This window comes from Panthera tigris, chromosome D2 (assembly GCF_018350195.1).
Source record: "Panthera tigris isolate Pti1 chromosome D2, P.tigris_Pti1_mat1.1, whole genome shotgun sequence".
Lineage (NCBI taxonomy): Eukaryota > Metazoa > Chordata > Mammalia > Carnivora > Felidae > Panthera > Panthera tigris.
The window spans coordinates 86054537-86068927 of NC_056670.1; the positions used below are offsets into that span (position 1 = coordinate 86054537).

Here is a 14391-nt window from a genome sequence, read left to right on the forward strand (position 1 = left end):
CGCTCAAACAGCTGGCATCAGGTACTGACGCTTTTCACGCACGCCGTCCGTGCTTTTCCTGGTCAGAATTGTGTCCCTTTTTAAGAACGCATCCCGAGTTCCCGATCGTGTGTTCACATCTCCATGCGGGCCACGTGCACGCCGGCCACCCGGTGAGGGGCCGCTGTGGCCGTGGGGCGCTTCCTGGCCGTGGTCAGGTCACTCGTCTCATGGGGCACGGCCTGCGGGCCTGGCTCTCCGTGGCCAGCTTGTCTGTCCGTGGCCAGCCCTCTGGCACTTCCTAGAAGTGGCCACTTTCCATCGGGGCTGCACACAGCGGCCCGTCCCTCTGAGGCCGCTGATGGCTCGCTGGCCGCCAGGCATGGGCAGGAAACGGTGCCCGAGGCTGGGTTCCAGGTGACAGAGCACTGAATGGGGGGCCTGCCCTGGGATGGTGTATTTGGGGATGGGGAAGGTCATCATGCGGGTTTCTGGCAAGTGCCTGGGAGAGGGGAGGAGCGCAGGACCAGAAAGAGCATCGTGGCCACCATGGCCAAGTGCAGTTAGCGTGACGGGCAGCTGAGGACGTGGGGACACGCCCCCTGCACTCTGCCCTGTTGCCCTCGACCCTCTGGTCCCACGAGCCCCTGCCGCAGCCCCCAGCTGTCGTGGCCTGGATGCCTCATCAGCTCAGCAGTGATGTGCTGTCCCCTGTGCCCTAGGGGAGCGGGGCCAGTGAGTGTCCTGTCCTTTCCACGAGCGTGTGCTGGTCAATACAGGCTCAGCCACCTGTGGGTCATGCCCAGATGCCTGGTGCGGTTTACTGCAGGGGGCGAGATCAGGGTCCAAGCTGTGACTGAGGTGGTTGTCAGGACCCCTGTGCTGGGTGGGGGCGTGGGATGGCTGGACAGCCTCTGGACAGCGACCACACTGCTGAGAGCGTCTCTGCGGCCATCAATCCGTGTCACTGGGGGTACTTACCCGTAGCATCGAGGAACAAAAGCGTGGGGAGGGTTCGCGGCTTGCGGCAGCCCTGGGGACAGTGCCGGGACCCCCCCGGCTGTAGTGGGGCAGCGGCACCGTGGCCACACCACCTCTGCTGCTGACCACCGTGTGCCGCAGCTGTCCCTGCGGTGACACGGGTGCTGGGCACCTGCTGTGTCGGGTCGTCAGGCAGTCGTGTGCACGTTGTGTGCGAGGCAGCCTGGGCCCCCGCTGAGCGCAGTCAGCTTTGCTCACTCCCGGGCAGGTCTGGGGTGTGTGCGTGTCCCCGTGCTGGCACGTGTGCCCACGACAGCATGTGGGGCTGGCTGGGCTCATATCCTCTGTGGAGGACGCAGCCAGGTGTCTGCAGTGAGACGCTAACTGGTTCGTTTGTTTTTGTGGGACTTGGATGCTCCGCAGTTGACACGTTTGACTTTTTACAGCTGGGGGAATTCCTCTCAGTGATTGGGGAAGGTTCTAAGAAATTCCGAATCGTGTCTGAGGATCGGGAAGACGTGGGAAGCTGAAATGAGTGCTGCACAAAGGTGGTTTGGCTCCTAGAGACTGTTCAAAGCCGTGGTCGTGCACGTGGGGCCTTTGGTCCCGGCAGCCACCTTCCTCGTAGGGTGGCCGCACGGACCCACGGAGCCACTAACGGCCTGTCCTGCGCTTCCCTTCACAGGTCGTGCACACGCACAAGCCGCACTTCATGGCCCTGCACTGCCAGGAGTTTGGAGGGAAGAACTACGAGACCTCCATGTCACACGTGGACAAGTTCGTCAAGTAAGTCCTGGCGGTGTGTGCCACGCCCTGCTGCCCCCTCCTGGGGCGAGGTGCCACTAGGGGGCTGTCTCTGGAAACCCAGGTCATGACCCCACCTTTGTGAGGCTCCTTGGGTGGGCTGGTGTTCCAAAGAGAGAAGTCCTGTCCCAAGTGTGTGACCGTATGCCTCCTGGTGGGGAGCACAGGGTGACAGTGTGGCTCCCGGGGCGGGGGGGACTACAGGGTGACAGTGTGGTTCCCGGGGGGGGGGGGACTACAGGGTAACAGTGTGGCCCCTGGGTGTGGGACCACAGGGTGACAGTGTGCCTCCCGGGGGGGACCACAGGGTAACAGTGTGGTTCCTGGGGATGGGACCACAGGGTGACAGTGTGCCTACCGGGGGGGGGGGGGGGACTACAGAGTGACAGTGTGGCCCCTGGGGGTGGGACCACAGGGTGACAGTGTGGCTCCCGGGGGGGGACTACAGGGTGACAGTGTGGCCCCTGGGTGTGGGACCACAGGGTGACAGTGTGCCTCCCGGGGGGTTGGACCACAGGGTAACAGTGTGGTTCCTGGGGGGTGGGACCACAGGGTGACATTGTGGCCCTGGGGGTGGGACCACAGGGTGACAGTGTGGTTCCTGGGGGGGGGGGAACACAGGGTGATAGTGTGCCCCTGGAGAGAATCACAAGGTGACAGTGTGACTGCTGGGAGGGACCACAGGGTGACAGTGTGGCCCCTGGAGAGAACCACAGGGTGACAGTGTGGTTCCTGGGGGCGGGACACAGGGTGACAGTGTGCGCCTAGAGAGAACCACAAGGTGAGTGTGACTCCTGGGAGGGACCACAGGGAGGGTGACAGTGTGGTTCCTGGGGGCGGGACACAGGGTGACAGCGTGCCCCTGGAGAGAACCACAAGGTGACAGCATGACTCCTGGGAGGGACCACAGGGTGACAGTGTGCCTACCGGGGGGGGGGGGGGGACTACAGAGTGACAGTGTGGCCCCTGGGGGTGGGACCACAGGGTGACAGTGTGGCTCCCGGGGGGGGGACTACAGGGTGACAGTGTGGCCCCTGGGTGTGGGACCACAGGGTGACAGTGTGCCTCCCGGGGGGTTGGACCACAGGGTAACAGTGTGGTTCCTGGGGGGTGGGACCACAGGGTGACATTGTGGCCCTGGGGGTGGGACCACAGGGTGACAGTGTGGTTCCTGGGGGGGGGGGGGAACACAGGGTGATAGTGTGCCCCTGGAGAGAATCACAAGGTGACAGTGTGACTGCTGGGAGGGACCACAGGGTGACAGTGTGGCCCCTGGAGAGAACCACAGGGTGACAGTGTGGTTCCTGGGGGCGGGACACAGGGTGACAGTGTGCGCCTAGAGAGAACCACAAGGTGAGTGTGACTCCTGGGAGGGACCACAGGGAGGGTGACAGTGTGGTTCCTGGGGGCGGGACACAGGGTGACAGCGTGCCCCTGGAGAGAACCACAAGGTGACAGCATGACTCCTGGGAGGGACCACAGGGTGACAGTGTGTCCCCTGGCAATGGGACCACAGGGTGACAGTGTGGCCCCTGGCGATGGGACCACAGGGTGACAGCGTGCCCCTGGAGAGAACCACAAGGTGACAGCGTGACTCCTGGGAGGGACCACAGGGTGACAGTGTGGCCCCTGGCGATGGGACCACAGGGTGACAGTGTGGTTCCGGGGGGGGACTACAGGGTGACAGCATGACTCCTGGCAGAGGACCACAGAATGACAGCGTGGCTCCTGGGGGTGTGCAGTTGCAGGGCGACAGTGGTGCTTTGGGCTTGGAGACTTCAGCCCTGGGCTCCAGGTGGAGCGTCCCATCTGCATGTCCTGGAGGCCACACCTGTGGCGTGACGGCTGCCAGCCTGCCAGCTGTGGATGGACGGACAGACAGCTGGTTTCCATCCAGCAGCTCACATCTGTGTTTGTCACAGTGAGACGGGGACGGAGCCCCAGTCGCGTGTGGGTGGTGACATCTCCATCGTTCCGGAGGAAGTAGCCACAGACCTCTGCACAGACCTGGGAAGTGCACGCATGGGGGCGGGGCGGGGGCGGGGGCGGGGGCGGAGCGAGCGAGCGGAGGGCGGAGTGTGTGCTCAGCCTGGCGTCCTGAGAAGCAGGGCCCGCCTCTGGCTGTCGCAGCGGGAGCCCCTGGGGCGCCTTTCTTCCTTCTGCTCTGCCCCGCAGCCCCACTGCCCAGGACACCCGCTCTGCGCTGGGCACCACTGTGCCTGCCCTCCGTGTCCCCCTGCTGTGGACTCGGGGCATCGTGACTGCTCCCGCCAGCCGGGTGTGAGGTGACACTCCCTGACTTCCAAGGCGGGTCATCGAGGGCCGCTGTGCTGGGTCTGCACTCAGAGCCCTGGCGCCTGGTGCCCGGGCTCTGAGGGTGATTTCAGCCGCCGTCAGCAGCCGCAGCCCTGCTTGAGGTCCCTGATACGGTGGACACAAGCCATCCACGTGTCAGTTGTTAAACTGTGGGCCGATTTGCTAAAGGGCGTTTTTTGAAAAGAATGATCAAATTTTCCCCAAATAATCCAATTTTACGGCAATTTTAATTAAAAAAATGTTTTAAATTTTTTACCACTTAAACTAATACTAAAGTTAACATAAGGGCAAGGGGATGCCGCTAAATAGCTAAAAGTAGCCAAAATAATTCTGAAGAGGCCCGAGTGGGCGTGCCCCCCCCCCCCTGCCCCCGGCTGCAGGCTCCTTGGGGAGCAGTGAGGGCAGGGGGAGGGGTGCAGGGCGGGCAAGAGCTGCGGAAGGACTGAATGCAGCTGGGGACTGGCTGTGAGCCACAAGGCCATGTGTGCGTGAGAAAATGGCACTGGGTCCCCCCCCCCTCCCCGCAGGAGGATAGTGTTTCAGTTGTGTTACTGAGTAAAGGGAGAGGGCCAAACTCTAATAATGCTGAGGCTAAAATACTGCAGGGTGTTGTCTGTAGCTCTGGGGCAGGGAGTTAACTTCAAGAGACGCAAAAAGTGTCACCTACAAAAGAAAGGATTGTGAAATGCGAATGTTAAACAACTTAACTGTTTACCAAAAGACCCCTGTAAAGGAAGTAAATGGTTAGCTACTCCTGGGAAAGACACCTGCGGCACACCTTGGTGACCAAAGCCCGCCCTTATCGTAAGGAGCTTGGCGGGGGAGAGCGGCATTTCCAGAGCGGGGGTGCCCTGTTGGTGCACAGCAGGCTTGCGGAAGGAGGCCCCCCCTGTCCAGCCGCGCCCAGCCCTGTGCCCCTGCCCCCGTCCCTCATTCCCCGCCCCATGTCCCCGCCTCTCCCCTATGTTCCGCCCCTGGCCCTGCCTCCCCGGGCGTCCACCCCGCCCCTTATCCCGGGCCCCATGCCCCGCCCCCGAGGTGTGCCCCTTCTGCCATCACCCCTGCGTCCTAGGGAGGCTGTCCCGTTCTTTCTGCCCCTACCCTTGCTTGCCATATGTGACCCATGTTGCCATTTTTTGCTTTAAACTGGTACCTTTTATAAAGATCAGAAGGGAGAGAAGGTGCCCTTTATCTTGACCACTTTGTCTATGGCTTTCTGTGCTCTGCCCGCTCTCTCGAAGCCTCGGTTTCTGTCTGGTACCATCTTCCTTCAGCCTGAGAGCTTCTGTGACATCCATCTTAACACGAGTCACTGGTGACGAATTCTCTCCGCTTTTGTTTGTGTGAGGAAAGCCTTTGTCTTCGCTTTTGAAAGATGTTGTTGTTGCAGCTGGGACTGCGGCTTGCCCGCGCTTCTCTGTTAGCACTTAAAGGACATCATCGCCTTGTCTTCTGTGTCCTGTTGTTTAGGACGGGCCTTAGCCATTGTCCCCGTCTTAATTTTCGGTATATAATGTGTCTTTTTTCCCTGACTGTGGCATTTTGTCTCCCCGGATGGTCTGCAGCAACTTGATTATGTTGTATTTTAGTTTGATTTCCCTTGTGTTTGAGCTTTTTCAGTGGGTTTATAATTCTAATCATATTTGGGAAAAGTTTGCTCACCACTTTCCTGTTTTTGTCCTTCCCTTCTCTTGGGTCTCTGACTCGGCTTTCCTGGGGTCGGCCTGTCTGTCACCACCCAGGGCCCCTCTGCCCCTTGAGCTCTTTTTCCTCCGACATTTTCCAGGCTCTTTGCTTCAGTTTGGGTCATTTCTGTTGCTGTGTGTTGTAGTCACGGATCTCTTCCTTGTTTATTTTCTTAGGTTTTAACCTGCTCTTAGGTCCACCCGGTGAGTTCTGTTTTCAGCCCGAGAAGTTTAATTTGTGGTTTTCACGTTTGCTTTTCCTCATATTTGTGCTTTCCTTGAAATCTTTGATTGCATGGGCAGCCCCTGCTTCAGGGGTGTTTTCGGCTGACTTCTGTCCATCCAGGTCTGTCTCTGCAGGTTGTAGGTTGTATTTTTTTGCTTCTCTGCACGCTAAGTTAATTTCTGGCATGACGCCAGACGTTCCGAACATCGCGTGGTGTGTGTCTGCACCTTGCTTCCTGCCGCGAACACGGTGGAGGCTGCAGGGGGGGAGGGGTGTGAGCCCTCCGAGGCACATAGCCTCTTCCCTTCTTCCATTTGGCTTCTTGGGGCCCGAACCCCTCTTCCATCTGACCCCCGTGCTGGCTGGTCAGATGGTTATGTGCCCCCTTCCCTGCTGCTGCCGAGCTGGCGGGAGGGTGGGGGGGCCCTCGGCCGGGGGGCCGGCAGGTGAGCAGGGAGGCCCCCCTCGCTTCCCGGCGTGGCTCTGGTGCATTCTCGGGGCTCTGGGTGCACAGTGGCTCCCTTCCAGCCACACGTGCTGAGGTGACACGTGGGTGCCCGCCTAAGCCTTTTCTGGTTGTGAAACGAGGCAGGAAGGTGACCAGGAAGCCCCTCTGACGAGGGGTGTTCGGAGACCCTTCCTCCTTCCTGTTGTAAAGCCTCTGGGGCAGGCCGCTGATGCTCAGCTTTCCTCCTGGTGGGGGGACCTGCCTTGGTCCCGGGGGCGTGTGGACTCCGGCCTGCTTCTCTGTTAGCACAAGACACAAACAGCCAGGAGACCCCACAGAGTCTGGGGTTGTGCCGCTGCGGCGTGCGGCCCTGGCCAAGCTTCCAGTGTTCCCCCACCTCCACATCTCTGTCCCCGAGAGGCCTCTGGGTCCTGTGCATCTGTCAGGTGTCGGGGGGGGCCGCCGCCGAGGACGACATGGCCCGACTCTACCTGCACACAGTGGGTTTTGGTTTCTGCCGCCCTTCCTTCCTCCCACCACTGCTCGGTGGCGTTTTTGGGGTGACGTACGACACGGTGTTCAAGCCAGTAGCCTGGATCTGGTAGCAACTTTTTGGGTGGCTTTTGTACCAAAGAAACTCCCTGTTTTCCTTCCAGAGAGCTGTTGTCAAGTGACGCCATGAAGGAGTACAACAGGGCTCGCGTCTACCTGGACGAGAACTTCAAATCCCAGGAGCATTTCACGGTGCGTGCCCTTCTGCTGCATGGAGTCGGCCCCGGGCCGTGGCCTGTGGGATGGCGATCGCAGGTGGGGGGCTCTTCACAGAGGCGAGGGATTAAGCCCATCCCTGGATCTGCTCCCCAGAGCTCGAGTGACGGAGGCCAGTCCCTCTGTGGGCCCAAGCAGCCCACCCCGGGGGCCTGGCCTGTCCTGCGACAGTCCTTGGTCTGGGGGTCAGCGGACGCCCAGAAAGGGGGCCCCGCTGGGGTGCAGCGGCTGTGGGGGGTCCAAGGTGCTGGGGAGGCCGGAGGCTTCTCGGAGGAGCAGACATCAGATGGGTTTTGAGTCGCTGGTTGTTGGTTTGAGCGACTGAGGCATCTCACCCCCATCTCTGGGGAGGGCTCAGAGCTGCCTTGTTAGCTTAGTTTCCTCCGGCTTCCGTTCCCGGCGTCCTTCACCTCACCGCTGTCGTGTGGCCAGGAACCTGGTGTGCAGCAGGCGCTCAGCCATTGCGTGCTGGTCGCATGGGGCGGTGGGTGCTGGTGTGCCGAGAGCAGGTGGGGCCAGGGAGCCGTGTCCTGCTCAGGGAGCGGCGGTGGAGATGGCCCTGTGGTTAGAAAGGCATCTGTCCGTTCGCGGTCTCTGAATTCAGGGTATCTGTGCCAGTTCGGTGGTACCTTCCATGGCTGAGATGGTCACCGTCACGTGCCCACGGGATCCCCCGTGCCCCGCGCCTGCTGTCCTCGGGCACCCCTGCCCCCCTCCACACTCACACGTGGCCTCAGCGCCACCTGTGTCGGCCACATCCCGGCGCGGGCGCGCCACACGCAGGCCGCCACAGCCCCGTGCTCCCTCTGCCTTCCTGCCCTGGGCCAAGGGCCGCTGGCTCTCAGCCCGCCCTGGACAGAAGAACACTCTTCTCTTGACCCTCACGCTTCCCTGTGCTGGGACCCTGCTTCCTGCTTCTCCCATCAGGACTGGTTCAGATGGAGTCACGGCAGCTCTGATGGAAGCTGCATTGGTCTGGGGCGAGCGGAGGGCCGGGCACCGCGGAGGGGAGGGGACAGCAGCCGAACTCGCAGCCCTGGCAGTGGGAAGCACTCACAGTAAATGCGGAAGGCACTGCCAGGACATCACTGTGGGGTAGGGCGTCCAGGGGTCCGGTGTGCGCGTAACTGGAGCCCCAGGATGAGAGGGAGCAGGAGACGGCAGGCACCTAAAGAGTTGGCTGAAAGTTTTCAAAATTGGACGAAACGTGTGGGTGCGTAGAACCAGTTGTACGGCAAGGAGCGCGGCAGGGGTCAAGGGGCCCTGTGTACAGACGAGGGCGTCAGTCCCTGAAGAGGACATAACCGCGTGGGCTGCGCGTCCAGCGTCAGAGCTTGCACACGTGCACGGCCGCTGGCAGCTGGGAGGACGGAGCCGCGGCAAGCATGGGCTTCGACAGCGCCTCTCGCCGACCGATGCTGCCCGCCAGCGTGACCCTGCTGCCCTTGGCGGGACGCCGATGGGAAGGGCAGCCGCAGAAGAGGCTCGTCTCATGCTGTGAGGCGTGGTCAAGGCCCGTGCCGGAGGGTGGACCGGGGAGGGTAGCTGCTAGCTTCCATCATGTTTCCCGAAGAACGCCTTTCAAAATGAAGGTCAAGGAGACTTGGATGAACAGACTTGCCGTGAACTTTCCCGGAAGGGCGCAGAGCAGCCCCTCGGGGTTCGGGCCATCCCGAGGGCCGCCTCTCTGAGGACTCTGCCTGTCCACGTGCTCTGGCCACTCTCACCCTGGCTGGGGGGTGGGGAGGTATCTCCGATCGTGTCCACGGGGGATGCTCACATGCGTGTGGAAATCTGGCCGAGACCATGCACGTGTGTTCTCTGACCACAGAGTCCTTAGAATAGAAGTAAACAGAAACGGTTATCTGGCAAATTCCCAAATGTTTGGAAACAAGCAACAAACTTGTAAATATCCCAGGCGCCAAAGAGATTTCCCAGAGCAAGTTAGAAAATATACAAAAGACGTATCAGAACCTTCAGGGTTTGTGTGCAGTGGCTTAGAGGGAACGGTTTACCATTAAAAGCTTTCTTTAAGAAATTTTAAAAGTAAGAACAAATTAACCCAGTGCAAGTAGAAAGAAGGAAATAACACAATAAGAGCAGCAATGAGACAGAAAATAGGGTAGAGAAAACCGGTGAAATCAAGTTGGTTCCTTAAACAGGTTATCGAGTCCGAGAAACCTCACCCAGCGAATCAGAACGGACGTGTTTGGGAAACGAGGCCACGGTCGTCGAGTCCGGGAGCCTCGCCCGGCTGAGCAAGGGGCCGCAGAGATCAGCGCGCGGTCAGCGGGGCTGACGGGGGTTAGCCGCTCCTCAGTGCACAGGCCCCGGGTCCTTGTGAAAAGGAAGTATCTTTCCAGAGAGGCCTGATGCCGGAAGCCGTCTGTCGGTCTCTGTCCCTCTCGCTCACGCTCGCCTACGGACGTTTTCTGTGTTTTCTTGTAACGCCCACCTTCCAGCCCTCCAAGGCCTGCTTTGTGCTACGGCCATGCCTGTGCTCGCATGACTGCCTTTCTCTCCCACGGGAGTGCCGGCGGGTGGAGAGAGGGGGGCAGGATGTTGGGGGTGCATCGGGGCCAAGAAACCTCCGTTTTGGTCTTGCCTCATCCTTTGAGATTTATCTCAAGGTGTCAGTCTGCAGCTGGCAGTGAAATGCAAAACCTGTATATGAGCACCCCCAAAACTCAGCAAACTCGTTGGAGAAATAACCACTCTTGCAGATAGTTGGGATTAAGCTCGGTCATCAAACATTATTTCGTAACCCAATTGGAAATAGTAGGAAATACCCGGAGTGGGAGGTTGTCACACCACGGAGCAGCCGCGTGACAGATGGAGTGGCACAGGGCCCTTGGGGAGGGGGACCCACCCGCAGCCCTCGCCCCGAGGAAGCGCAGAGGCTGGAGCCCATGCTCTCCCTGCTGGAGGACCTTGCCGTCCAGTTGGTGCACTGAAGTACTTCACGGTCGTGTCACGTCTAGTCTGTTCTTTGGTGGATGGGTTTTCACACTTAAAGTGTCTGAAGCCAGGGAGCACCCAACATCCGTGGCACTTTAGTCGAAATGGGCAGTGCTTTCCTCTCTCGGTCACAGATACAGAAATGTCACGTTAGCCGGAGACATGGCCGTGCTGCGTGGTGGGAGCCTCAGACCGGGCTGGAGAATGGCATCCGGCTGGGCGGGACTGGCCAGCACGGGGCCGCAGAAGGAGCCGCCGGAACACTGCCTCGGGTGTGGCTCAGGTCTGCGCCGCTGAGGCTGTGTCTGCAGGTGTCGCAGGACCGGATGGGGTTGGGGGGGGGAGGGGCCAGGAGGCCTGGCCTGCCTGCAGCGGCTGTGGGCGCATGGCAGCCGGTCCTGGGGCGTCTGCGCAGTGCTGCGGACCGGCTTTCCCTCGGGTGGGGGGGCGGTGCACAGTGGGGAGGTGGGGGCTCCCCTCCTGCGGCCGCAGTCCTGGGTGAGGTGTGCTGATGGCCCCCGGATAACTGGCAGCCGTGTTCAGCGGGTGGGGAACGGACGGTGGAGCTCTAGACGTTGGAGCGCATCCCAGAGTCGGCACAGAGGTCCGAGTGTGTGTGATCCTGCCTCGTGACCGTGATGCTGATGGTTGGCGATAAAATCCTGTTTGGCCCTGGGGCCCCTGGAGCACCTCTGTGCCCTTCCGTCGCCCCCCTCAGCGTGCCGTGGGCGGAACCATCGTTGCTGGGGCCTCCGGACGTCCTGGTCGAGGGGACCCTGCACCCCCGGGGTCCTGGGCAGGGCTGGGCTACACTGGCCAGCTGTGTGGCCACTCTCCCACCCCAGCCTGGTGGCCTCTGCCTGTCAGACGGAGGAAAATTTAATTTTTACAAGATTAATGGCATTGGAGCAGTATTTTTAGCTGAGTGTGGTTCAAATAATAGGCCATTAATTGAAAAAGGAAATTGAAATGAATTTATCTTGTACATAAATGCTGTCACAGGTATTAATAGGGATCAGAAAATAGTGGCCTGTTCCCAGAAAGAGGTTGAGCCTGAAGCTGCACCTGGTGTATGAACATGACCGTGGGGGTTTGCTCTGCACACAGAAGCGTGGGGGCTGTGGCCTGGAGTGGGGGGTTGGGCCTGGGGGTGGGCTCTGGGCCTGGGGTGGGTCTGAGCTTGGGGAGCTGCGGCCTGAGGGGGCCTCTGGGCCTGGGGGACTCAGCCTGGGGGGGGGCAGGGGGCTCTGGGCCTGGGTGGGGGCTCTGCCTGGATGGCTCTGGGTGGGTGGGGGGGGGGGGTCCTGCCGACTGCGTCGGGAGCCACCAATGCCCCTGGTCACCAGAAGATGGCGCCAAAGCAGCATTTGGTGTCAAGCTTTTGGTTCAGGAGATGGCTCACAGGGCTTTTTCTAGACTCAAATGGGCAAAGATTACGTGAAGTTTGGTTTGCACCTAAGAGTCGTGCTGGGGGGCCACTTACTGATGAGGAGGCTGGTGTCATCCCAGCCCCCACTGGCTGCCCCCGGTGTGGTGGCCCGGTCGCCCGCCGGGTCACCTGCTTCCTGCTTCCCTGGAAGGTGGAGGCTGGAGGGCGGCTTCTTCATAGGGCTGCCAGGCCCTGTCCGTTTGCGGGAACTCACGGGGACATCCCTGAGGGCAGACTGAGGACCCTGGCCCAGGGCGTGGGCACAGCAGCACAGCCACGCGTGAGCTGGAGGGGTGGGCCGGGAGTGGGCGGGCTACGTCCGGTGCCCCAGGTGCCCTCAGGTCCTTCCCCCTGTGGCAGCGTCCAGGAGGCGGCCCTGCTGCGTCTCATTTCTGGCTGCCCACCTCCCTGAAGCCCGAACCCTGATCAGGTGCCGCCCTGCCCGGCCCAGCCCTGGAGTCGGCCCGCACGTCCCGGGAGGACCTGACCAAACGCCCCGCCGTCCTTCCTCTGGGGGAGGCCTTCTCCACGACAGAACGCCAGGCTCTTCAGTGTTCCGCCAGGCTTTCCGGTTTCCACATCCCAGTGAGCTTTTGTGTTTGCCCACAAAGAACCGAGACGCGCCAGTGCTGATCGCCAGCAGGTGTGAAGGCGCTCTCGTCCTGGTCCCGCCACGCGGACAGAGCACGCCAGGTTGTGAGACAGAAGGTAGATGCTGACGGTGCTGTGGCCACTGCGCCAGGACCGGCCGGAGAGGAGACTCAGGAGCGCAGGTGTCCCTTCCAGCAGGACTGGACCCCTGTGCGCCGGCCTCCCTGCCCCTGCTCCTGTGTCCCCGCCCAGGCACCAGGTGGCGAGGTGCGAGTGACCCGGAGCTCGTGCGGGGCATCTGACCCGTCGTCACCGGGGATGCTGCAGCATCTGGGAGAGAAGCCAGCGGCCACCGCTCAGCGTGTCTGGCCAGGCCTCAGCGTCCACGGGATCCCTGGGGTGCCCACGCCTCACAGCACGTTCACAGCACGGGCCTCATGTCCCCGGGTCGTCCCTTCTTGTGGGCGGAGACTCTGTGGTGCCCGCCACGTGGGAGGAGGTGGCAGCCACCTTGCTGTGCGTCCTGCCCTCCGTGCGCTCCCCCTCCCCCGCTGTACGCGGCCCCCTTCCCCCCCTCCCCTCCTTCCCGGGGCCTCTCTGTTCCCCCTGGCCCTGGAGGACCGGTCCCTGCCACATGCACCTCTGCCCTTTGCCAGCACCCCTATTCCCTGCCGAGGACATTGCCCACACACCCTCCACACGTCCCAGGATCCGTGTGGACAGGCGGGTATGTTCCGGGCTTATGACACATAAAGGTGACTCAAGGGCCTTCTCAGTTACAGGCGTGGACTCTGAGGTAGGTGGGGCGCTCCTCAGACTGCCGGCTTCCTGGGCCCCGGGCCCTCAGGTCCCCTTGCCCGCCACGTGGGAGGGACCTGACACCATCGGAATGACAGCCAGCACCCCCCGCCGCCAGGTGCGCCTGGGTCCCGAGTGCCCTGAAACGCTTCCCACATGAAGCCTTCCGGGATCTGCCTCTTGGGAAACTCCCCGTGACGTCACAGGCGCCCCACGGTTAGTCACAGTTGACTTCACAGCAGCCCAGGGCGCGGCCACTCGTGCCTTGACACTGAGGAAGTGCCCGGTGTAGTTTTCCAGGGCTTCCCAGTGTCTATTGATTGGAGACCCGATACCACAGGAATTGTGTCTCATTTCTCCGGAGGAACATAGAAAACACATCACTTACCACCGGAAAAGCCTGAACGTCGATAGGGGGACGTGAAGGGAACGGCTTTCCTATACTCTGGCTTCAGAAATGGCTAAATGAGGAAGAAATTGCCAATTTATTTTGGTATAATTTCCTCGTCTCGTTTCGCTGCAGGAACGGAGCGTCTGCCGTGCGTGTGCCGGGCAGGCCCCCCCCGTTGTGTGAATTCAGGGCTTCTGGGCTGGGGAAGGCCCACAGAGGCACGGCCAGAGGCCACCCGTCCTCCCCTCACTGGGTGCCCTGTGAGGAGGAGGAGGAGGAGGAGGAGGAGGACAGAATGGGGTCACCTGGCTCCTGAGGCAGGATGCGCGGCGTCAGGGGCCATCCGAGGAGGTGCAGGCCGAGGTCGCGTTCCCCGGGGAGCCCTTCCGTTTCTGGGACAGGTGCTTCTAGAACGTGAGGCTGCAGGTGAGCACGCTGGCTCAGCGGCTTTTCCTTGGGCAGCGTCGGCTCGGTGGCGGGCACGGACCGGGCCGTCCTCTCGGTGGAGAAGCCGGGGGCGACGGGCACCAAGCCCAGCCTGCGAGGCCCCTGCCGGCCTGCACGCTGCAGGCCCCGCGGAGCCTCTGGGGCCCGGGAGCCACGCGTGGCCGGTCAGCGCCAGCGGTGCACGTGTTGCGATCTGCAGGGCAGGTGCGGGTGGGCCCGAGGACGCCGTCCCTGCTGGCACTGGGCCGACGCCCGCACAGCCGGCAGCTGAAAGAGGGAAGCCGTGTCTGGGCGGGAGCCGTGAGCTCCTGTCAGGGTCTTACAAGCCGTGAGAGCTCCCAGGCGGTGGCGGCCGGAGCTGGGCAAGTGCCCTGGTGGCCTCCCGGCACGGAGAGCACGTGGAGTCCAGAGTCCGTGGAGAGCGCTTTTGTGACCGCAGGGCTGCCTTAGCACACGGAGGCTCCGACTTCTCCCTGAAGCTCTGAAAGTGGGGTTTCTTCTGGGCAGAGGGGTCTGGAGCCAGAGGCGTGTCGTGTCCTTTAGCGCCCGGAACTCGGCATTGCCCAGAGG

General features: G+C 61.6%; 1 protein-coding gene across 2 annotated transcripts in view; it reads left to right on the forward strand.

Annotated features, from left to right (window-relative positions):
* INPP5A (inositol polyphosphate-5-phosphatase A) overlaps nucleotides 1–14391 on the forward strand; it is a 175787-nt gene that overhangs the window by 63820 nt on the left and 97576 nt on the right. For both annotated transcript variants that reach the window (XM_042960550.1, XM_042960549.1), the window contains exons 3-4: nucleotides 1646–1746; nucleotides 7096–7183. In XM_042960550.1, coding sequence (XP_042816484.1) covers nucleotides 1646–1746; nucleotides 7096–7183 — 189 coding nt within the window. The remainder of the gene's footprint in view (nucleotides 1–1645; nucleotides 1747–7095; nucleotides 7184–14391) is intronic.